Below are 25,726 nucleotides of genomic sequence, written 5' to 3' on the forward strand. Positions count from 1 at the left end.
GCCACTCAGCATAAGGAAATTAATAGTACTTCATAATATGTAGCAGACATACTTTCCTGCTATTACATTTATTACATTATAATATGTATAATATGTATATGTATAATATGTATAATATGCCACTCAGCATAAGGAAATTAATAGTACTTCATAATATGTAGCAGATATACTTTCCTGCTATTACATTTATTACATTTGGGGTTTTCAGTTCTCAGAGGTACCTGAACAGGTCATTCTACTTGCCAGATATAGAATGCATCAGGTCTTCTTACCTTTAAAAAAAAGCAGCAAAAATAAAAATGTTAATAAATTATTTACAGACATTATTTTTTTTCCCTTAGAATAAAATTCAGAATGAGTAATAGAATAAATGCTGTTGGGGATTTTAAAAAATTAATATATAGCAACATAATGGAAACCCATATTTTTTTTTAATTTTTTAATTTTTTATAAACATATATTTTTATCCCCAGGGGTACAGGTCTGTGAATCGCCAGGTTTACACACTTCACAGCACTCACCAAAGCACATACCCTCCCCAATGTCCATAACCCCACCCCCCTTTTCCCAACCCCCCTCCCCCCAGCAACCCTCAGTTTGCTTTGTGAGACTAAGAGTCACTTATGGTTTGTCTCCCTCCCAATCCCATCTTTGGAAACCCATATTTTATAAAGAAAAGAAGAGAGAATAGGGGGTGAGAGGGAAGGAGGAAAGAGAAAGAGCAAAGGAAAGGAAATAGAAAGCCATTGGGAAAGGAAGAGGAAAAAGGAAATATATCCAGCTGAATAGTCTCTCCTTTTCTGGAAAGTTAAGTGTTTTTGCCTCAATTCCCAGAGGCCAGGGCCTTGGGGCTCGCTATATGCCATCTTGCATCACTGTTGTATGTACATCTTTTTAAACCCCTGCCCCAACCCCTGCTGGAGAAGAAGCTTATTTGGGGAAAAATCTTGTCAAATTCAACATTTTCTCCCCTCCCCCAGTACCTCGGTTCTGTGCCTTCACTTGGTAGATGCTAAAAAGATACTGATTGTTTGACTACTCAACTTAAAAAAAAGAGTTCTTCAAAACTCAAAGGTAAAGGGACAGGCAGTGAATTATATAATATGTAGCTTAATTATACATTGACCTACTAACAAGGTCCCTTAGGAATTATAACTTATAATTAAAATGTAATTATTATTTAAGATTGATCATATTACCAAAAGAGAATGTTACATACAGCTTTGATTATGCCACTAATTCAGAAGATATTAAACCCTAATCTACTTAACCATTTTCTTGTCTTTAGATATTATGATTGTTTTTAAATTTGATTATTTTAAATAATTTTGCAGACACAGATTTTGGGGCTGGGGGAAGGGAGAACTTTTTTTTTTTTTTTAAGTAGGCTCCATGGCCAGCATGAAGCTCAACTTGGGGCTTGAATTTACGATCCTAGATCAAGACCTGAGCTGAGATTAAGAGTCAGCTCAACCTACAAAGCTTACCCAGGTGCCCCTGCAGGGGGCAGAGGCACCTGCACCTAAATTTTAATCAAATTGAGATTTATTCCTTAGGACTGATTTCAGAAATGGAATTATTATATCAAAAAGAAGTTTTATGGCTCTTGACATGCATAATCAAATAGCTTTTCAAAAAGGCAGAATCAGTTTATGTTATAATAACATATAAGAATTCCCATTTCAGGGGTGCCTGGGTGGCTCAGTGGGTTAAAGCCTCTGCCTTTGGCTCAGGTCATGATCCCAGGGTCCTGGGATCAAGCCCCGCATTGGGCTTTCTGCTGAGCAGGGAGCCTGCTTCCTCCTCCCTCTCTCTGCCTGCCTCTCTGCCTACTTGTGATCTCTGTCTGGCAACTAAATAAATGAAATCTTTAAAAAAAATAAATAAATAAAAGCAGACAAAATAGGTGAAATAATATTTAAAAAAAAAAGAATTCCCATTTCATTACACTTCTATCACAATTTTGTATGTTTTTAAATTTATACATTTGATAGGCACACAATGCTATCTTGTCTTAATTTTTATGTCTTTGATGATCAATGAGGTCGAACATATCTTCTAGGCATTTTATTTATTTATTTATTTTTAAAGTAGGTTCCATGCCCAACATGGGGCTTAAAGTCATGACCCTGAGATCAAGAGTCAGATGTTCTTCCGACCAAGCCAGCTAGGCACCCCTATTTTCCAGATACTTAAAAACTAGTTTTGTTATCTTTCTCTTTTGTGAATAATCTATTCCAATCAACAAGGCACTCTGCTTACCAAGTTTTAAAATGTTTTTTAAAATGCTGCATGGCTTTCTCCAGCACATAGCTAATGAAGTTAGAACTCTCAGCACTTTCTTCACGAGGGATCTTGAGTGTGAAGTTGGGGTAAGACGGAATGCTTAAGTCTATCATCGTGTCATCTTGGTTGGAAAAATTGCCTTCAGGAACATTTGGAACCACCTAAGAAGAAGGATTATGCAGTGAAAGATTACTAATCCCTAGTGCACATTCAGAATTAATTTAATAGCACATGAGTCAGGATAGGCTAGGTTGTGCTGAGGTAACAAAGTAGCTCCAACATCCCAGTGGCTTCATACAGCAAACATTTATTTCTCACTTATGTTTCATGTCCATTTCAGGGAATCTGTATACCCTCTACTGCTCGGGGCCCTGGTTGACAGTGGCATGTCACCTCATGGTCGTAGTCCAAGGAACACCTGGCTTTCTCTGTGCCCTTGGCAGAGACAGAGAGTAATCAACACACACAAGCCCTGCACTATCTCAGTCTAGAAATAACTCCAGTCAGTCTTGATCACATTTCTTTGGCCAGAACTTGCCACACGGCACCACTTCGCAGCAAGAACAGCTAGAAAAGATGAGTGAGCAGATGGAATATTTGGTGAGCACAACTGTCAGTGTCACAAACATGTCACAAACATTAATGCGATGCACCGAGTTTTATCCTGAGTTTTCCTAGGACAGTAACAATTTAGGGTGGCATGTGTTTGTGAGAACCAGTCGTCTGAAAGTCACAGTGGTTGCTCTTAATGAATTCTCAAGTGCGTATACTGTGATTGTAATCATTTAAATGAAACTGTACTGACATGCAAGTTGATGTAACCTCAAGAGAACTATTTTGAAAATGTTTTCAAATAACCTCCTTATCAAAAAAAATTAAAAGAAAATATAAGGTCAAATAAAAACTGATAATTTCTTAATTCTGATTTATAAAGGAATAGCTAACAAGGATTTTCCCCCTTTCTCTTTTGGTGAATATGACCCATATAAAAACTGCATAAAGCATTTTTGTCTAGTTTAATAAATAATTATAAAGCTAACACCATGAAACTAGAACCTGAGGGGCATAGCTTTTTTCACCTGCTGGAATTTATGTGTTCCTCTTCAGTCCTTGCTGTTTTATGGCTTTGCACTTTCTGTTACACGATGAAATAAGAGCTGTTTTGAGAAAAATAACTTTTACAGGTAGTTCAGCAAAGTAGTTAAGTCCAGCAACTCCGGAGAAGTGCTGCTTGGGCTCAAATCCTACCTAGTTCTACCGATTTCCTAGCTATGTGACCTCAGAAAAGTTGTTTAACTTCTCTGTAACTCATCTGTAAAATGTGAAAAACAGTGCCTTGAAGGATCACTGAGATTATTAAACAATCTGGTGTATGAAAAAAGTCTGAGAACATTGCCTGACACATAGTAAGTGCCCTTTAGTGACAATGATTATTAGAACAATGTATCCTTGAAACCCACAATTTTATTTCATATGGAGATTTTTATACAGAACTGCATTTGTTATCAATAGAAAGAATTTCAGGTAAATCTGTTAGTGTTACCCAGAGACACTAGAATAGAAGCAAATTGAACATAGAATGGAAAATACTGATGACGATAAAAGCAATTAACTCTTGGCTGTATCTTTGAAAGCATTGCTCACATTTTTCTTCAGATCTTATTCTTCAAGACAAGACCTTTTCCTCATTAGCTGAAAGTCTGTATTTTTGAGGATGATCTGATATACTGAATTATTTTACTCTATAGAGTATGATCTATCTAACGAAGGAAATGAATCAGAATCAGCAGGGATGGGAGGGTGGTTTTCAGAACCTTTTGAATGTGGTTGAGAGTTACAAATACATTTTACATCATGACTCAGAAACACATATCTTGGGGCACCTGGGTGGCTCAGTGGGTTAAAGCCTCTGCCTTTGTTTGGCTCAGGTCATGATCCTAGGGTCCTGGGATCAAGCCCCTCATCGGGCTCTCTGCTCAGCAGGGAGCCTTCCTCCTCCTCTCTCTCTGTCTGCCTCTCTGCCTACCTGTGATCTCCGTCTGTCAAATAAATAAATAAAATCTTTAAAACAAAAACAAAAACAACCCACATATCTTACATATATGTATACACATTTATGCACATAAATGTACATAATGGAAATGAAAGTTCTGTGATATATGCAATTGACTTGTTAAATATAATGCACTCTCATATTTTCTCTCCTAGTTTGCCCTATTCTGTTTTGTTTGTTTGTTTAATGTGCTGGTTATGACCGTCTAAACCTAAGTCTCAAACCACACAGGGGCCACAGCTTTGCAGTCTGAAACAGACAGAATGTTATAGGTCAGATTCCCTGGAAGCAGAGCCTGAAGCTGTGATGCAAGTGATTGATTAAGGTTGGCTTCAGGTGAAACTTTTGGGGGGATTAGGCAAGCAACACAGACAAAAGGGAGAAGCTAATCTAGGATGTTTCAGGTGACCTCTGGCCTTAGTTTGATGCTGCAGGGAGCTCTTTTCCCCCAAATTCAATTAGTTAACATATAGTGTATTATTAGTTTCAGAGGTAGAGGTCAGTGATTCATCAGTGAACCCACTGCTCATCGCATCACGTGCTCTCCTTAACGTCCTTCACCCATTACCCCTGCCCCTCCAGCAACCCTCAGTTTGATTCCTATGATTTAGAGTCTCTTATGGCTTGTCTCCCTCTCTGATTTTGACTTGTTTTATTTTTTGCTGCAGAGAGCTTTTAAGTGGCCCCTAGGGCAACCCTTTTGGAGATCTGGGGCCAGGAAGAACAGTGAGCAGCAGTACCAGCCAAAGTTGGTAAAAGGATTCTCGGGGATCTGGGTAAGGCACTGACATAACGTGTTGCACAAAATATTGCTTCTTCAGTTGCTCTGCCTGGTGATTTCTGTATGCAGGTCTTTTTAGGAACCTGTCAATAACTAACCTGGTATACTTGTATGTTAACGTAATGCATGTTGTTGGAGTGGGGGTGGGGGCAATTGGTTAGAAGAAAAATTTCGCCACTGTTTCATGTTATGCAACAAGAATTCTTGACTGATGGTGGGAGACATGGTCTAAGTGCCAATTAAGATAGCAATATGCTTTGATGTGAATATTAGTAGACAAATATCTTTAACTCTCAAGGTAAGTCAGCAGCTTTTTGTTTCAGAAACTTTTGAGAGCTAGAATTTACAGACTCTTGCTTTGGATAAGGAACCTATGCTAATAGCTTCACAGACATCCATTTTAAGGTATCCTACTATTCCATTTTTTCAGGGGGGAAAACTGAGACCAAGAAAGGTTATGAAACGTTTCCAAACTTACTCAGCTGCTAAGTATCAGGGTTAGCATTTGAATTCGTTGCTTCACCTGGAAATCTTCACTCTTGAAAGTTACATTGGTCAGGTTTCTTCAAGTTTGCTTGAATCAGTTGAGTACATCCCTCTAGCCCTAAGTGGAACTGGGCATGTCTGAATTAGAAAGTATTTTGCATTTTTAATGGATTTTCCCTATAGAGTTTCTTGCTTCTAAGAACCATGCACACATTATATCAAGTCAGACTGAATGGTCATTGTGGAAATATGAATATGCTCCCACAGCTTGTTTTCAAATGCAGATGTACTTAAGAAGTGAATTAACAGGGAAAAAAACAAAAAAAAAAAACAAAAAAACAATGGATGCACACATAATCTCCTTTTCTGTTCTCGGGTCTCTCCATTACCTTTATGGAATTGAAGATGTTCTCAGTTGCTGGAGTCTGGTTTGCCAGGTCAGCCACCCAGCCAAACTCCTCTCTCATCTTCTTCATCAGATATGCCGTGTCCTCTAGGTGATGCTGGGCCATCTGGAGAACCTGGGCGTATTGCTGGTGGGATATGTTGACCAATTCCAGGGCCTCGTCCACTTTTATATGGAGGTCAGGTACATCAGGACAGTCTAGTAAAGAAGAAAGTAACGTGGTAAAGGGAAATGACCGTGGAATTTGGAGTTGGGTGAGGAGCGTTTAAATCCTGGCTCTTAAGCTATTTCTGTTTCTAGCCTTTGGACCTTCAGTGAGTTTTCAATGAGGTAAAATAGGCGTGAATGAAATAACACTGTGAAGTGCCTGCTCATTGGACAGTCACACGCTGGAGATTTGGCCAAGGTTCCTTTTTCTTTTCCTCCTTTCTGTAGTGCCTCTGGATGGTCATTAGGGCTACTCACTGATATTCTGACCAGGACGCCTGGGAGATTGTGCTTCCTGCCGCCCTGGAAGTTCAGGGGGGCCGTCTTCAAGGTGATGGGTCTCACTTCCAGGGGAAGCATAAGGAATGGTAAGGATTTAGCACATTCCCTTTCCCCTGATGGCAGAACTAGGTTTGCTTTGTAGAGTGGAGGCTGCGTTGCCCTGAGTGAGAGGGGTAGCAGGGCCTTTGCTCAAACTGTAACTGACATGGCACACGGTGAGAAATCAACCTTTGTGCTGACAAGACACTGTGATTCTACAGCTCTGTGCTGTATTGCATAATAGCCCATCTGAACTGAATCAGGATTCTAGGAATTTACACAGCTGTGCTAATGAGTGGCTGGATACTGCGGAAAGATTATCTGAAAATTATGGAAGTGTCTATGTGTTAGGGTGTTGAAGGTCGTGGGAAGTTGTTGTTGTGGAGAAAAGACCACAGACTCTTTAAACTATGTCGCCAACTATTTACCAAAGAGCCATGCCTTTAGGAGGACAGGGGCTGGAGAGAATCCACCAACCAGAGCTGGGTGACTATGTCATCTGAGATTTATTTTGGATACCTAAGATATAACACAAGATTCCCTGGCACCTCATACATTTTCATATAATTTTGGGATCTTCAGGAGAGGGAGCTCCTTGTACTTATAAGTAAACAAATTTGGGACACCTGGTGGCTCAGTCAGGTGAACATTTGGCTCTAAATTTCCGCTCAGGTCTTGATCTCATGGGCTGTGGGATGGAGCGCAGTGTGGGGCTCCTCATTTGGTGGGGGATCTGCTTGAAAAATTCTCTCCCTGTGCCCCTCCCCACACTCACATGCTTGTGTGCTCTCTCTCTTTCTCTCAAAATAAATAAATCTTTAAAAAAATTTTGCAGTAGCATGCATCAGGAAAGTGATTCAAGATAACATTTTGACAACAAAGGGAGTCACAGTCAATGAGATGTAGTATACACTTGAGGGCTGCCTGAGTGGGTCAGTCAGTTAAGCATCCAAATCTTGATTTCAGCTCAGGTCATGATCTCAGGGTTGTGAGATTAAGCCCCTTGTCCTAAGATCTCTTTCTTCCTCTCCCTTTGCTCCTACCCACCAGTCTCTCTCTTCCTCTAAAAACAAACAAACAAAAAGATATGGTATACATTTTTTTTCTAATAAAAATTATCTTTTTTTAAATAAATAAATTTATTTATTTTCAGAAAAACAGTATTCATTATTTTTTCACCACACCCAGTGCTCCATGCAATCCATGCCCTCCATAATACCCACCACCCAGTACCCCAACCTCCCACCCTCCCGCCACTTCAAACCCCTCAGATTGTTTTTCAGAGTCCATAGTCTCTCATGGTTCACCTCCCCTTCCAATTTCTCCCAACACCATTCTCCTCTCTAACATCCCCTGTCCTCCATGCTATTTGTTATGCTCCACAAATAAGTGAGACAATATGATAATTGACTCTCTCTGCTTGACTTATTTCACTCAGCATAATCTCTTCCAGTCCCGTCCATGTTGCTACAAAAGTTAGGTATTCGTCCTTTCTGACGGAGGCATAATACCCCATAGTGTATATGGACCACATCTTCCTTATCCATTCGTCTGTTGAAGGGCATCTTGGTTCTTTCCATAGTTTGGCGACTGTGGCCATTGCTGCTATAAACATTGGGGTACAGATGGCCCTTCTTTTCACAACATCTGTATCTTTGGGGTAAATACCTGGGAGTGCAATTGCAGGGTCATAGGAAGTTCTATTTTTAATTTCTTGAAGAATCTCCACACTGTTCTCCAAAGAGGCTGCACCAACTTGCATTCCCACCAACAGTGTAAGAGGATTCCCCTTTCTCCACATCCTCTCCAACACATGTTGTTTCCTGTTTTGTTAATTTTGGCCATTCTAACTGGTGTAAGGTGATATCTCAATGTGGTTTTAAGTTGAATCTCCCTGAGGGCTAGTGATGATGAACATTTTTTCATGTGTCTGATAGCCATGTGTATGTCTTCATTGGAGAAGTGTCTGTTCATATCTTCTGCCCATTTTTTGATATGTTTGCCTGTTTCGTGTGTGTTGAGTTTGAGGAGTTCATTATAGATCCTGGATATCAACCTTTTGTCTATACTGTCATTTGCAAATATCTTCTCCCATTCCGTGGGTTGCCTCTTTGTTTTTTTGACTGTTTCCTTTGCTGTGCAGAAGCTTTTGATTTTGATGAAGTCCCAAAAGTTTATTGAACCAGGAAGAAATTGACAACCTGAATAGACCGATATCTAATAACGAGATTGAAGCAGTGATCAAAAACCTCCCAAAAAACAAGAGCCCAGGACCTGACGGATTCCCTGGGGAATTCTACCAAACCTTCAAAGAAGAAATAACACCTATTCTCCTGAAGCTGTTTCAAAAAATTGAAGCAGAAGGAAAACTTCCAGACTCTTTCTATGAAGCCAGCATTACCCTAATCCCCAAACCAGGCAAAGACCCTACCCAAAAGGAGAATTTTAGACCAATATCACTGATGAATATGGATGCTAAGATTCTCAACAAGATCCTACCCAACAGGATCCAACAGCACATTAAAAAGATTATCCACCATGATCAGGTGGGATTCATCCCTGGGCTACAAGGATGGTTCAACATTCGCAAATCAATCAATGTGATACAACAATTAATATGAGAAGAGAGAAGAACCACATGGTCCTCTCAATTGATGCAGAAAAAGCATTTGACAAAATCCAGCATCTGTTCCTGATTAAAACGCTTCAAAGTATAGGGATAGAGGGAACATTACTTAACCTCATCAAATCTATCTATGAAAGACCCACAGCAAATATCATCCTCAATGGGAAAAAGCTTGCAGCCTTCCCGTTGAGATCAGGAACAAGACAAGGATGCCCACTTTCACCACTATGGTATACGTTTAAGAAGAGTTTGAATATTCTTTTAAAATGTCTTCACTGGCAACTTCAGAGTTGTTAACTTTTACAATAGTAATAAAAATATACATATTTTAATGACAGGGGAAGAAGATGGTGATTGCCTCATGATTTAGGCAAGAAGAATTCTACAAAGGACACTCATTTCTTCTTGTAGAGAGTACCACCCAGGCAAAAAGATTTTCATGGAACAAAGGTGAAACTTCATGCAAAATAGAATCACCTGGGAAAGGAAAAAGTACAACTATATTCACAGATGATGTGATCTTGTATACAGAAAGTCCTAAAGAGTACAAATACACAGAAAACTATAAAAACTAATAATTCAGCAGAATACAAGATCAGTATTGTATTTCTATACAGTATGAACAAACCAAAAATTAAATTAAGAAAATAATTGCATTCACAATTGCATTAAAAAGAATGAATTGCTTATGAAAAAAAATTGAGTGAAAGATTTATACACTGTAAACTAAAAAACATCTTTGAAAGAAATTAAAGATTTAAATAAATGGAAAAACATTTTGATGGATTGGAAGACTTAATATTGTTAAGATGGCAGTACTCCACAAGTTGGTCTATAGATTTAATATAATTCCTATCAAAAACCCTGCTGAATTTCCTCTCTACAGACATTGATAAGCTGATCCCAAAACTTATGAGGAAAGACAAGGGACCCAGAATAGCTAAAACAACTCTGAAAACAAAAAAAAACAGGGATGCCTGGGTGACTCACTTGGTTAAGCATCTGCCTTCTGCTCAGGTCATGATCCTGGGGTACCAGGATGGAGTCCCACATCAGCCTCCCTGGTTGACAGGAAGTCTGCTACTCCCTCTGGCCCTCACCTTACTGCTCTCTCTCTCTCATTCTCTGTCTATCAAATAAATAAGTAAAATCTTAAAAAAACAAACAAACAAAAATAAAAACAAACAAAAGAAAAACCCCAATGTTGCCAAAACTTCCTACAAAGCACAACAGTTAAGACAGTGTAGCATGGGCATAGGATAGACATATAGATCAATGGAATAGAACTGAGAGTTGAAATAAACCCTATTTGTTATTAATGAATTTTCAATAAGGATCCCAAGATAATTCAGTGAAGGAAAGAACAGTCTTTTTAAGAAGTAGAACTGAGACAGGGTCGCCTGGGTGTCTCAGTGGGTTAAAGCCTCTGCCTTTGGCTGGGGTCATGATCTTGCGGTCCTGGGATCAAGCCCCGCATTGGGCTCTCTGCTCAGCGGGGAGTCTGCTTCCCTTCCTCTCTCTCTGCCTGCCCCTCTGCCTACTTGTGATCTCTCTCTGTCAGATAAAAAAAAATTTAAAAATCTTAAAAAAAAAAAGTAGAACTGAGACAACTGAATATCCACTGCAAAAGAAAGAAACTGGATTCCCGCCTCACACCATACAAAAATGAACTAAACACATGGACTAAATATGTAAGTCTTATAGGTGAAACACATGTGTAAAATCTATGTGACCTTGGGTTAGGCAATGGCTTCTTTTTAAAAAAAAAAATATTTATTTATTTGAGACAGAGCAAGTGAGGTGAGTGGGGGGAGGGACAGAGGGAGAGGAAGAGAATCTCAAGCAGACTCCCCACTGAGCACAGAGCCTCATGTAGGGCTCTGTCTCATGACCTGAGATCATAACCTAAGATCAAAACCTGAGCTGAAATCAAGAGTCAGATGCTTAATGGACTGAGCCACCCAGGAACCTCAGCGATGGCTTCTTAGATGTAGCATCAAAATACAACAAAGAAAAGAAGAAACAGATAAGTTAGACTTCATTGAAATGAAAAATTTTCATAATTTAAAGAGCACCATTCCAAAAGTAAAAAGGCAGCATGTGGGAATGGGAAAAAAATATTCATAGATAATATATCTGATAAGGGTTTAGTATCTAGAATATATAAAGAATTCTTACAACTCAATGATAAAAAGACAAATAACAAAATTAAAATATGGGCAAAGGATTTGAGTAGACATTTCTCCAAAGGAGATACACAGATGTTCACATGGTAGTAGATAGGTATCCAACAGCAAGAGAGAAGTTTTGTGTTTGTTTTTTTTTTTTAAGATTTTATTTATTTAAAAGAGAGAGAGAGTGAGAGAGAATGGATGGGGTGGGGGCGCCTGGGTGGCTCAGTGGGTTAAAGTCTCTGCCTTTGGCTCTGGTCATGATTTCAGGGTCTTGGGATCAAGCCCTGCATCAGGCTCTCTGCTCAGCAGGGAACCTGCTTCCCTTCCTCTCTCTCTCTGCCTGCCTCTCTGCCTACTTGTGATCTCTTTCTGTCAAATAAATAAATAAATAATCTTAAAAAAAAAAGAGAGAGAGAATGAATGGGGTGGGGTGGGACAGAAGCAGACTGTCCTCTGAGCAGGGAGTCCACTGCTGCTGTGGGGCTGGATCCAGGACCCCACGATCACCTCCTGAGCCAAAGGCAGATGCTTCATGGCCTGAGCCACCCAGATGCCTGAGAACAAGCTTTCATTTATAAGCACATGTCAAGCCTCCACTTTGGTCATGTTTGCCAATGCCTCATTCACTAAGGACAGATCCATGGCCAAGCCAGATTTATGGACTGGAAAAATAAAAATATATATATAATAAATATAAAATATAAAATAAAATCTCTCTTGCTGGAAGTAACCACAAATTACTGTGATAATTTTGTTTTAATCTGCTATACATACATCCCCTTCTGCCTAGGAGAGCTCCCAGTTTATGCCTATTGTTCTTAAGTAATTGTTTATATACCCACATCACTTTCAAAAGAGATCTAGTTTAACTGATAATTATATGTCTTATATAACAAAATGGGCAGAAGACAGAAGTTTCTTGGTATAAATCCATGTGCCTATCACTTCTCTTAAGAAATGAAATACTACCGAAACAGATGAAGCCCCCCACTGTGCCCCTCCCACATCAAAACCCCTCTCTGTCCTCTCAAAGGGAAACTACTATTTTGAATTTGGGTGTATATATGCAGTACTAGTAATTGATATGGGAGAAGAGGAAAAGAGTCACAGTAAATATGTTTAAAATCAAGACCAAAAATGTATGGTAACTAGTGGGAAAACAAAAAAGATTTATGATGTCTTGGAAAATATTTATCAAATATAATATTTATTTATTATAAGATTTATAAGATCTTACATCTATAATTGCAGCTATGTGCTCTTAGAACAAGGGAAGAATCAAATGCTGATTGAAGAGGCAAAATTATTGTTTGGCAAAATGTAGAAGAGTTGTTTGTAATAGCAAAACATGGAAGCAACTTAAATAGACTTCAGGGGAATGGATAAATTGTGATATGCCCACACAGACTAATGGAGCAATGAATTAATGAATTAGAACACGTATTCACATGGCTAAATCTTACTATCTATACTGTGACAAGCCAAGTTGCCGAAGAACAGCTAAGCAATAATATTTTACATTGTTAAGAAAAATTACCCCAAATTTGGAAATAGGGGCCAAAGAATGGCTGCATTCTTTTCAAGGATATATACAGCATTGTCCAAGAGACCCACCTAAAGCCTCTTTGATTCACTCGGGAAATGACCTTTTGTTGGGTTTACCATTTACTGGTGCTCAGGGCCAAATTCTATGTGCTTAGATGAACATTCTAAATTGAAAAGTTGCAAGTGTTTTTTGTCCAGTAGAGATATAAATTATTTTGGTCGGATACAAAACATCACTGCAAAACTTACTGTTTTATTGCCCATTAGAAGAGTAACTAGTCTTATATTTAATTTTGCAATCTAACTTCCACATTCTATCTTTGACTATAAATTCTCCAGTCTCTCCTGTACTCCTTAGAAACAGCTTTAACACTTTGCGGATTCCCTCATTAATAGGATAAGTTCATCTTGACACTTGCTCATTTTATATTTGTATGAGTCATAGTTTTAAACTTAAAAATCATGCTTTAATAATATAAAATTAAGAACATGCAAAACATTGCTATGTGTGTTGTGTGTGTTGTATATACATGTGATAGCAGTATAAAGAAAAGTAAAGGAATAATAAACACTAAATTCAAAATAAGTTTCCTTTCTGGGGGAGAAGAAGATATGATCTGGAAGGAGCACAGAGGGGGCTTCATCTCTTTGGGTAATGTTTTCTTTCTTTCTTTGACAGATGGAGATCACAAGTAGGCAGAGAGGTAGGCAGAGGGAGAGGAGGAAGCAGGTTCCCTGCTGAGCAGAGAGCCTGATGCTGGGCTCCATCCCAGGAACCTGGGATCATGACCTGAGCCGAAGGCAGAGGCTTTAACCCACTGAGCCACCCAGGCACCCCAATGTTTTATTTCTGAATCCAGTTGTAGGCATGTGAGTTTTTGTTCTTTTATCCTCTATACCATTATAACAAAATGCATTTTATAATGAAAGCTTTAAGTTGTGTGGGAATGCAATAGAGCCTCCTTTCTTTGATGTTCTATCTATGCAGCTGCCAATTCATGCCTTCTGTGTTATCCGATGTGTACTGTAGCTAACGCAGTCCAATGTATATTGATTATCCAAGGCACTTGTACTATATTATCTGATTTCTTTCATATTTTTTCCAGTTGAATTGACCAATAATTAACATATCACTGTCTGAGTTTAAGCTGTACAGTGTGATGTTCTGATTTACATATATTGAAATAATCATTGCAATAGGCTTAGCTAATATCTATCACATCATAGAGATAAAACAGAAAGAAAACAAAATTTCTCCTTGTGATGAGAATTTAGGATCTACTTTGTTACCAACTTTTCTGTACGTCACACAGCAGTGTTAGCTAGAGTGATCCTGCCATAGCTTACCTGCTTCAAACCTCTTTATCTTAGAACTGGGCGCTTGTACCTCGTGACCTCCTCCCTCTGATTCCCTCTCCCCATCTTTGTATGATATTATGAAAGGAAGAGATTAGTCATCAAAGCTTTTAACTGGATGAAAGGAAGGTAATGATACGTAGATGGAATGTTTGAGTGGGACTGTTTTTGTAAGTGATCAGGGTATTTGTGTGTATTTTTCTCTTATAAGAACTTCTGTTTCTGCATGCAACCTTGTAATTGTGACTTGAAAAGCAAAACCTTTATTGTACTCAATAAAAGCTAAAAAAAAAAAAAAAAGCAAAACCCTAAATAATGAAAATCATTAGTATGGTAGACATTTCATGTAATCTGCAAAACACCGGTGTAAAATAGACACATTCTTTCCATTCTCCTTGTGATGGAACAGAGGTACAGAGTCACTGAATCAGTAATTCAGGAGAAATAACAAAAAGACCCAATTTATACTCAGCCTTCTGGCTTTTCAGCAACTCCTTCAGGGCTTTAGTGAGGTAAAAAGCAGAAGCATGGGAATCAAAATCTCTTGGGTTTTGTGAGAAAATGTGTTGGGGGGTGGCCATGGTGGGTGGGAGGGGTGACTTTAGTTACCCTTTAGGGAAAGGAGATGGGGGGAGGGGAGGAGGGGGGATAGGGAGGAGCCAGGGGAGAGAAGGATTTCTCACTTCTCTTGGCCAGGTCTCGAGGGGAAAGTCTATGTGGTTTCTGAGGAGGAGCCACTTTACATATTTAAATACTAATTAGTAAATAACCCACCAACTGGAAAGGGTTAATACCACTTAAAAAAAAAAAAAGAACACTCATTTGGCTAATAATTTGTTTATATAATGGGAAGATTGCTTCCATTGGGGGGCTTGCTTTTTCCTTGCAGTAAGAAGAAAGGAGTGCCTAATTTGCTCCTACCTTCTCCTTTGCACACATTTAACCATAAAAAATGTCACAGCAGCAATGATGGAATCTTAAATAAGAGAAAAGGCGAGTTCGCCTACTTTTGAATAATGAAAGTTTATAAACCTACACTGAGCACCCCCAGATAGCAATAAGCATGCAAAAAAAAGTGCTCGAAGGAAAGTAGATGAACCCATGATGATTGTAAAAGTGAGATTTTGGCCTCTGACCAGAATAGCATTGAAATGCTGGAAAATAATAATTATTTACCTTCCCACAGGTAATCCTGACATTTTTGGCATCTGGCATGAAACTGGAAACATTCTGACAAATTCTGGCCAAGTTCTCCACACAGTCCTCTATCCTGCACAGGTGACACCTTTGAATTCAGGCTTCCGAGGTTAGAATCTGCAGGTAACATAATGTTTGCACATTAATGTCATTAGAGTCTGTATTTTTTCTTTAAGATTTTATTTATTTATTTATTTATTTCACACACACACACACATCTATCACAAGTAGGCAGAGAGACAGGGGAAGAAGGCTCCCTGCTAGGCAGAGAGCCCCATGTGGGGCTCGATCCCAGGAGCCTGAGATCATGACCTGAGCCAAAGGCAGAGACCTAACCCTCTGAGCCAGCCATGCGCTCCTAGAGTCTGTATTTTAAAGGAATGGACATGATGTCATTTCTTTTTCTCACCAGTTCTTTGAAAATCTTTCTGTATTCCATCATAGGAGGGCATATAGTGGCAACCATTTGCTAGGACAATTTGACATCTATTAAAAATTGCTTATATCCTTTGATCCAACAATCACATTACTATGATTATTTGTATATGTCCCTCCTCCCCACAAAAAGGTTAAGGCATATAATTTTATTTTCTGGAAGGAATCATGAAGAATCTTTTGGAAGAGATAGCTGGTGGGGTGAGAGAAGGCAGCTTTCATTTGTTTGTTCTATATTGAAATTATTTTTAATTTAGTGTCATTATTATTATTATTTCTGATGTCAATGCTTTAAATAAGGGATTGTGGGCCACTTTTCTCTTTGTATTTCTTTCTATTTAAAAATTTTCTGATGCTTATTTCAATTTTTTAAAGCTATAATTGAGAAGTACATTGGAGTTTCAGTGATGTTGGTGATGTCTGTTTCTAAAGCTGGGTGGTAGGCATTTCCATTCTTACTATTCCTTTTGTATTTCATAGGTATAATGTTATGGTTGATGGGTCAAAGATTTGGGAAAACATCTAAAGCTGATCAACTTTTGAGAGACCCTTTTCTTTTTCTGGAAGAATTAATAATTTATATGAAAAAATGATGTTGTAAAAAAGAAGTCTGTCCAACAGAAAATTGACACTTCTCAGCTGAGTGTTTCACATTTATTAGGATACATTTATTATTAATTTACCACATCTTAAAATGAAACATTTCATCTTGAGATGACTTGTAATGTCTGCTGCTTAAAAACCTGAGGCCCTGGTTAGATCATGTGGTGTGTAAGGCAGCCATCTCCTTTGGTTGACTACAAAGTTGTGGCCTCCCAACTGCCTTCCAGAACTGTGCCTGTCGAATTGGTGGCATCCCCTTTCACCCCTCACCCCCCCGCCCCAGAGTTCCTGTGAGGAGTTCTGCTACAGAGCTTATCTCTAGCTTTATGTACTATTTGCTCTCTTATCCTCTCTGTTAGGGGGGACCCTCTCCGCACTGAGGGAAGGAATTTGGTCCTGTCATTTGAAATCGTGCTGTTCTTCTGTACCTTCTTCTGTCATTTTGTTCTCCATATGGTAATGGAGATAACATAATTGCCCAGTGATCTGTTTTCCTTTCTCTGGACTGAGCTCCTGAAAGTCAGGGGCTGGCTGTGTTATAATCATTGTCTTAGTCTCAGCATCTTGATCAATATCTGGTATGTAGATCAGGGATGACAAATTCCAGGGTCAACTGATACCAATTTCTCATCCTGTGACATGGCAGTAACCCATCCCCGAGCCTCCAGACCCCTCTAGGCAGCTCCTTCTGGTGCCATCACTCATATGAAACATCTACTCTCCCCACCTGCCTCTGCCTCCCCTCCCCACTCATAGGGAAAATTAAAGTCAGCAAATGCTCTCTCAGGTTGGATTAGAATTCATATCTCCTGGTGTCTGGCACTGTACCAAGCTACTACATCACATAGTTTTATTGAACATAATCTTATCTATCCTTTCCAGGGATTTATAAGGCAAGAGAGGACAACTACAAGAGCTATTTTACTCTTTCAACAGATACAGGAATTGAGGTTTAGAAATATCAAAGTAGGAAAGAAATTCTCCCATATGAAGACTAAAAAACTTATAAAAAGATTGAAAACCAAAATATTTCAGATTTTTTTTTTCTAAGTAGGCTCCAGGCCCATCATGGGGTCTAACACAAGACATGACTCACAACCCTGAGAGCAAGACCTTAGCTGAGATTAAGAGTTGGATTCTTAACCAACTAAGCCACCCGGGTGTCCCAGTGTTTCAGATTTTTACTATTGCTTCTTTTCTTTTAATAGTGTTCATTATTCAATTTTAGCTATTTTTCTAATTTTAGCTCTTAGGACAATCTTGATAAATGAAGCCCATCCATGAAGGTTGTCAGAAAACACAGCGATCACTCAGTCACTATTGGGCATTGTAACTGACAGGAGGCTTGTATTAGTTCCCTGTTACTGTTGTAACAGATTACCACAAATTTAGTAGCTTAGAATGACACCAGTGGTTTTCTGGTTCTATAGGTCAGAAGTTTGAAATGGATCTCACTGGCCTAAAATCAAGATGTTGGCAGCGATTTTCTTTTCTGGAGGCTCTAGGGGAGAATCCATTTCTTTGCCTTTCTAATTTCTAAAGGCCAACTAGAGTCCGTGGCTCCTAGGCCCCTTCCTCCACCTGCAAAGCCAGCAAAGTAGGGCCAAGTCCTTCTCATGCTACCATCTCTATAGATTCTATTCTGCCCCCCCTTCCACTTCTTTTTTTTTTTTTTTTAAAGATTTTATTTATTTGACAAAGAGAGATCACAAGTAGGCAGAGAGGCAGGCAGAGAGAGAGAGAGAGAGAGAGGAGGAAGCAGGCTCCCTGCCTAGCAGACAGCCCGATGCAGGACTCGATCCCAGGATCCTGAGATCATGACCTGAGCTGAAGGCAGAGGCTTAACCCACTGAGCCACCCAGGAGCCCCCCCCCCCACTTCCACTTCTAAGAATCCCTGTAGCCACATGGATAATTCAGAATAATCTCCCTATTTTAAGGTCAGCTGACAAGCAACCTCAATTCCATCTGCAAACTTTCCCCTTGCCGTGGAACACAATATATTCACAGGTCCTGAGGATTAGGGTGTAGATATCTATGGGCAGCTAGTATTCTGTCTACACAGGGCAAAGCTCAAAATATCCTCTCTTTAGGCAGATTTTCCAGGAGTGTTAGGTGTATGGTTCAGCTACCACCTGTCCAGAAAAGTAACAGAAACCATTTGCAAATACCCTAGAGCCCCTGCGTGTCTCTTCTTGATAAATAGTCCACAGGTGCTAATCGGAGAAGAGAGCACCTCTGTGGAGCTACCTGGGCACTGAACGGTTAGGGAAGGGATAGCAGAGGAAAAAAAATATAAGGGTGGGACATGGCTTTTTTGTTTTTGTTTTTCCTATTTGCATTTACATTCCCTTTGCATGACAGGGCACTCTGATATGTGGGTCTCCTTCAAAGTGGAAGCTGTGCAGAGGTCCAGCTGAGCCGGGACTGGTCCTGGGCTGTGAGAATGGGGAGGAAGCTGGGGCAGAACTGGTGGAAACCTGCATTATTAGTCCGTGGGGTGGGAGGGAATTGCAATGATTAGGAAGTTATTTTGATTTCAAAGTGAATGAATCACTCTTCACTCCTGTGCACATTTGAATGCAGCAACCCACGTATAAGGTTGTACACAATGTGAAAGATGGGGGTCATTATTTTGTTCTAATGAACACATTTTGAATATTATTCCCCAACAATTGCCATCTGTTTAAAAGTTCAGGCAAAAATAATTTAATATCACCCCAGCATTGATCTATTTAGTCTACTGCATTGATGCTTTTCCTGAATATTGGAAACCTTAGAATAGAATACCAGAGAAAACATCTGACTTACAAGAAAGTCTTCCAGACCCTGAAATAGAACCCCAAAAGGATTCCAGTAATGATGGCTGTTCTCTGCTCAAGAAACAATGGGATGGGAAGGATATCATGTGTTGTTTTTTGGCTTCAGTTTCTGGTACTGTGAGGTTGGTCCCTTCTGTATAGAGACCAGTGGTGCAATGTCATAGTAATTTTGAGAATTTCATTCAGATGTTGCCAGGTACAGCTGATATAATTAGGGGAAATAGCTAGAAGGAACCCATTTCTTTCTACATACAAAAAGCTGTGAGTTAATTGCACTATTGGGTATTTACCCTAAAGATACAAATGTAGTGATCCAAAGGGACACGTGCACCCGAATGTTTATAGCAGCAATGTCCACAATAGCCAAACTATGGAAAGAACCTAGATGTCCATCAACAGATGAATGGATCAAGAAGATGTGGTATATATACACAATGGAATACTATGCAGCCATCAAAAGAAATGAAATCTTGCCATTTGCAACAACATGGATGGAACTAGAGCGTATCATGCTTAGCGAAATAAGTCAAGCAGAGAAAGACAACTATCATATGATCTCCCTGATATGAGGAAGTGGTGATGCAACATGGAGGCTTAAGTGGGTAGAAGAAGAATAAATGAAACAAGATGGGATTGGGAGGGAGACAAACCATAAGTGACTCTTAATCTCACAAAACAAACTGAGGGTTGCCGGGGGGAGGGGGTTTGGGAGAAGGGGGTGGGATTATGGACATTGGGGAGGGTATGTGCTTTGGTGAGTGCTGTGAAGTGTGTAAACCTGGTGATTCACAGACCTGTACCCCTGGGGATAAAAATATATGTTTATAAAAAATAAAAAATTAAAAAAAAAAAAAAAAAAGAAAAGCACATGCTGCCCTTGTTGGGAGCTTTAGTTTCAAGACTAAATAAACGTTTGGTGTGACAAAAAAAAAAAAAAAAAAAAAAAAGCAGCTGTGAGTTGGGGCACCTGGGTGGCTCAGTGGGTTAAAGCCTCTGCCTTCGGCTCAGGTCATGATCCCAGGGTCCTGGGATCGACCCCCACATGGGGCTCTCTGCTCAGCTTCTCTGCTTCTCTTCCTCTTTCTCTGCCTACTTGTGATCTCTGTCTGTCAAATAAATAAATAAAATCTTAAAAAAAAAAAAAAAGCTGTGAGTAATTAATATATACAACTTGGAGAGTTTGGAGAGAAGTATAAACCCGTGAAACCATCAGCACAGTCTATGCTATAAACCTATCCATCATTTCCAAAAATATTCTCCTGCCATCTTATTATTATTAGCATCATCATTATTAAGAATGCTTAATGTAAGACCTACATTTCTTGGGAAATTTTAAAGTATGCAGTACTGTGTTTGTAACGATAGGCACTATCCTGCAGAGTTGGACTTCTAAGTTTAGGACTTACTCATCTTGCATCACAGGAATTTTGTACTCTCTGACCAATACCTCCTCATTCTCCCTCCACTCAGCTCCCAGAAACCCCATTCTACTCTCTGCTGCCATGACTTTGACTAGTTTAGATTTCTCATATACATGGTATCATATAGCATCTGTCCTTCTGTGTGTGTCTTGTTTCAGTCGGCATAATGTCCTCCAGATTCATTCACGTTGTTACAAATGGCAGGATTTCTAGAGGGAGCCCACATTATTTTTCATGTCAGAGGGGAGCATTCTTTCCCGTGGGCTTATGGTCCATAAGACATAAGTCTAAGGAAATGTACATCCTACCTTGGCCCCCCAAGCAGCTCTCGTTTCTGAGATGCTGTTTCCCAGCCACTCCACAGAAGCCCAAGGAAGCTATCTCTTTCTGCCTGAAGACGCACAGCAGCATTATGCTTCCAATGTGGAATATCTTGGGGGCATGTTTGGCATCAGTAGAAGGCAATTCTTATCCTTTACCGTTATTCTGGTTTCTGTAGTTTTGGGTTTGTCTGTGAGCATCTTCTGTGGTTTTATGCATAAATGTTACGATTTAAAGGATTATGGCAGTGAGACTCTGTGGAGAGCACTCAGCATGACCTGGTTCATACGGGACACCAGGCTCCTAACCAGACTGAGAGCGGAGGAGTCTAGACTGATTTTTTTAAAGAAACCCCCTGATGTTCAAGCAGAAAAGAGTTGAGCATATCTACATGACTTTCAATAAAGGAGGCAACTGTTCTGTTCAACTTCTCACACTGCTAACATTTTCTTTCTCAGCTTTGAAAATTTGCTTTAAAAAGAGATACCAGCCCCTCAGGGCTCTTGACAGTGATGGAGGAGGGATGGTGTTTGGCAGACTTCAAAGCTTCCTCGAAGAGGCTCTGAAACTGATACCCTGTAAATTGTCACTCTCAGAAACACTGAACAATGACTTAGAAATGTCTACTCTTTCCAAAGGTAAACAAAGCTTGACCTTAGTATTGACATCTAAGTAAAGCTGTCTTTTAATACTTGCCTTTGCCTTGTTTTGGTAAATCCTCTATTGTATTCAGTGTCTCCGTGATTGTTGTGCTGATACTGTGATAAATAGAGAGACTGAAATTATAAAACAGCTGGAAGAAGCTGGGAATGTCCCAGCTTTGTACAGGATCCAGTGTTGCCCTTGGCTCTTGGGATAAAGCTGGAAGAAAGTTAGGCTGCATTAAGTCCGCATCTGACATGAAATATGATTGAAAATTTTGGTCAAATTCTTGCTGCATCTGTTTGAAGACGTTAAGACTTCTGTTAAAGAGAATTCTCACATCCACAGTCAGCTGGCTGAACACATTCTCTATTTGAGCCATTTGTGTATCCTCCTCAATGAACTTTTCACCCACAGGGAGATCTTTTTCATTATCCTCATGAAAAGGAAACAGGTATTGATATATCTTCCTGAAAAACTGTTCGACCTATGGGGTGGAGGACAAAAATGGAATAAGAAATTAATTTCCTTTCTGGATCATTTCTTTTTTTAAAATCGATTTTATTTTATTACTTCTAAATGGAAAAAAATAATTGACACAGACCATTTCTTATTGTAGATTTTAAAGTCAGTTTACACTGGTCATTCTAAATCAAAAACAATTCTGGGCAAGCTAGGAAATGGTGACTCCTTTTAAGATAATGTATTAACACTCTTGTATCTTTGACTTTGATTGTGGAAAGAGGATCTGACATTCTTCCCAAGACCTAAAAAGGCCAAATCTTCAGTATTGCTGACAAGCCACACCTGATATACTGGCAGTGGTTGGGATGCTGTGGTCTAAGTAGAACAGTCTAGGTTTCCCCAAAACTCTGAAAAAGGCTCTTGTCTTTCACCTCTGTCTTAGGGTTTGGGCTGGAGGTTGGTTTGTTTCACTCAGTGGAATGTCGTTAGTGACTTTACGGTCTCTTCTTTCTTGTCTCATAAATTAGTCCATGAAAAGGTAAAGATAAACACATTCATGCTATATTATAGATGCCTGATGGAGTTAAATAGGTTACTTAGGGACGTTTATATATTAGTAGCGATCAAAGCCTTCCCTGGTTATTGTCAAAGAAATGAAGCTCTAATTGTAGAATTTTTATACTCAGTGGAAGAATTTTTCTGCAGTCACACCATGCTTTCCATTTATATGGTGCCTAATTTTGTGCCAGACCACAGTTGCCCTTATATGGTAGTGATGTGGCATGCTGACTGTTATGGTACATACCAACTAACATCACAACACTAGCATCCCAGTCCTGTTCAAAGAATTCTCCAGGAACTCTTAGATTACTCATGCCTTCCTCAAAAAGTAATCTGGGTTGATTGTCTGCTCCTCTCTCTGCCAGCTTCTATTTCCCTGAATCCATCCACAAACACAAACCTTAAAGCCCCATGAAACTTTCATCAAATCACACAACTGGCATAGTCAGGAATGGTTCCCAAATCTCCTGCCTTCCAGCCAGTGCTCAGTCCACCATATTCTGGTATAATGGAGAATGACTGGGGCTATAAAAACAGAGCAGATGCAATTAACAGTGGTGGCAAATTAACTTGGCAAATGTATTGTCCTAGGGGTTTCTCCCTCTATAATTGGGTATGGCACTGCCAAGTCAGGAACATACTCTAATTAGTGCATGCTCTGATATGGAGAGGGAGATTTCACTGCCTTTCATATTGAGCTCACTTCTTGAAAGGAAGAGAAATGCAGGCCAATACAATAGGAGCCTTTCATGGGGCAGAGCTCATCCTATTCAGGTCACCACCCTCTGTGATTCCCTCTGCCCAGATGATAGCCAAAGGGAACAAAAAGAAAACATGCCAGTCCTATGGGACTTGTGTAGGTATGGCTAAAGAGGACGTGAAAGTGTGCATATGTGTGTATTTCCAGAAGAGGGCAAGCCTATCGAAAGAGAGATTCAGGAGGCTGAAATGTCTTCAAATGTTTTGCCTACAGGGGAAAAAATTCAAGCAGGTTGAAATCAGAGACTGTGATACTATTATTCAGAATTCAATTCAGCATTTATTAGATACCTGCAATGCTTACATGAAGACAGATAACATATTATGGTCCCTGGCCTCAAAGAGCTTACAATCGAGTGGGAACATGTTCACAAATAACAAGAGGCAGAAAGATTCAGAATATTGCTAACAGAGATACATACAGTGTCATTATAGGGAGAGACAAACACTGAATGGCTATTTGATCTGATAAGTTAAATGTACGTAGGAGGTTCATACATAAGCAAGCATGAATGTTAGATTCTAGATTGTAAAAGGCTAATATCAGGTCAGGCATCTCTATTCTAAATAGTAAAATAAATTAATTTTTAAGAATTAAACTGGGGTGGGTACTTTCAGAATTCTGAAACCTTGAGCTCTATTTTTCCCTTACCGTATTTTTCACAGAAGCCCCACTAGGTTGGCAGGTTGTATAAAATCTCATGCAGTCATTCTCCAGGCAAGTCTTGCATTCATCCCAGGAACCTGTCAAAGACACCTGACATAGGCTTTCTTCTTCTTCCAGATGTTCCTGCACTTCATTCATGAGTTTTAGGGCTTCCTAATTAAAAAGGAGAAACAAACATCCTATTTTCATCTCATAATTCTGTGTGTGTACCATAGCTGATTTTTTGAAATATGCATATTCTGATGTACTTCTTCATTCTTTCTTCTGGCCCCTGGCTGCTGGCAGAGCTTGAATCTGCCTTTCTGTTTGATTAAGAAACGAGCACTGTTTGATCCCGACTAGGGACTGCAAATCTCCATCTATCCATTCGTGCATTCAACACCTATTTCTTGAGTACTCGCAAAGGGACAGACATTGCACTAGATGTGGGTGAACCATGACATGGTCCATCTCTGGGGGACGACTATAATTTACTTGTGTGCTTGTCTGTCTCTACATCTAGTTCTTGGAAGATGTGGAAAGTGGGCTTTAAAGCTTATAGAGCTTACAAATGTATGTCCCTTATTTATGCTGCCTTTAATTTTTGTATGTGCTTAAACATTGCGCTAAAGTACAACTCTTGTATATCAAATCAAATCTTCCCAGCAAGTTACAATTTAATTGCAGAGATGTTGTATTATGCGGGCAGAGGTGGGCATGCGGGGGTGGTGGTGGGGGTGCGGTCTTTCTTCTCGTCTCTATTCCAAGTGCTCCCCCTCGTGGTGCCTTGCTGAATGTGTCCAGGTCCCGCTCTGGGTGAAAACGGGATCCGGCAGAAAGGACACCTGCCTCTGAGAATCTCAGTCCTGCCCCAGGACCTCCCTCAAGGCCAGCACCCCTGCCTAGATTCCTGACCTCCTTGCGTATGTGGACTTTTTTTTTTAAAGGAAAATTTTTAGGATTTTATTTTTTTTTTTATTTGACAGAGAGGGAGAGAGAGAGAGAACGCAAGCAGGGAGCGCAGCAGGCAGGGTTGGGAACAGCAGTCTCCTCGCTGAGTGGGGAACCTGATGCAGGGCTTGATCCCAGGACCCCGGGATCATGACCTGAGCCAATGGCAGATGCCCAACCAACTGAGCCACCCAGGCACCCCCCACATGTGGACTTTTGAAGACTGGCTCCCTTCAAGCCTGAGACCTAGTTCAGGGGACTGACAAGGTAAAATGGATTCCTTCATCACCCAGTCTCAGGGCTAACAGTGACTCCCTTAAGTGAAAAACACATGAGGGAGCAAAGTTCATGTACTTAAAACCAATTTAGTATGCATTTTTACCTAATGGAGGAGAAAAGGAAATTACCCTTCCCTGTCATTAACATGCCAAAAAACCATGTGAGCCCCGAGAATCTTTTGAGGATTTTTCTTATCTCCTCGGGCATTGCAGAACAATTTTGGATTCCTACATCTTCTCAAGAAATTCACCCCACCATGGGAGGAAACAATACTTCCCACATTTCCTAAGTCAGTCCCAGTTTTAAATATCCTCTTCATGGTCACCATAAACCAAAACCCCACTATTTCCTATTCTAAACTACACTCGCTGTGTCCCTTTGGGC

At 39.8% G+C, this 25,726-nt stretch overlaps 1 protein-coding gene across 1 annotated transcript in view; it reads right to left on the reverse strand.

Annotated features, from left to right (window-relative positions):
• Nucleotides 1-2,258: 2,258 nt before the first annotated feature.
• The window catches only part of CLUL1 (clusterin like 1), a 28,189-nt gene continuing 4,721 nt past the window's right edge, over nucleotides 2,259-25,726 (reverse strand). The window contains exons 3-7 of the mRNA XM_013051267.2: nucleotides 24,119-24,286; nucleotides 21,736-22,168; nucleotides 15,418-15,555; nucleotides 5,996-6,210; nucleotides 2,259-2,447 (exon numbers count right to left, since the gene is read on the reverse strand). Coding sequence (XP_012906721.1) covers nucleotides 2,259-2,447; nucleotides 5,996-6,210; nucleotides 15,418-15,555; nucleotides 21,736-22,168; nucleotides 24,119-24,286 — 1,143 coding nt within the window. The remainder of the gene's footprint in view (nucleotides 2,448-5,995; nucleotides 6,211-15,417; nucleotides 15,556-21,735; nucleotides 22,169-24,118; nucleotides 24,287-25,726) is intronic.

The sequence above is a fragment of the Mustela putorius genome, unplaced genomic scaffold, assembly GCF_011764305.1.
Source record: "Mustela putorius furo isolate JIRA1106 unplaced genomic scaffold, ASM1176430v1.1 tig00003858_pilon_pilon_pilon, whole genome shotgun sequence".
NCBI lineage: Eukaryota > Metazoa > Chordata > Mammalia > Carnivora > Mustelidae > Mustela > Mustela putorius.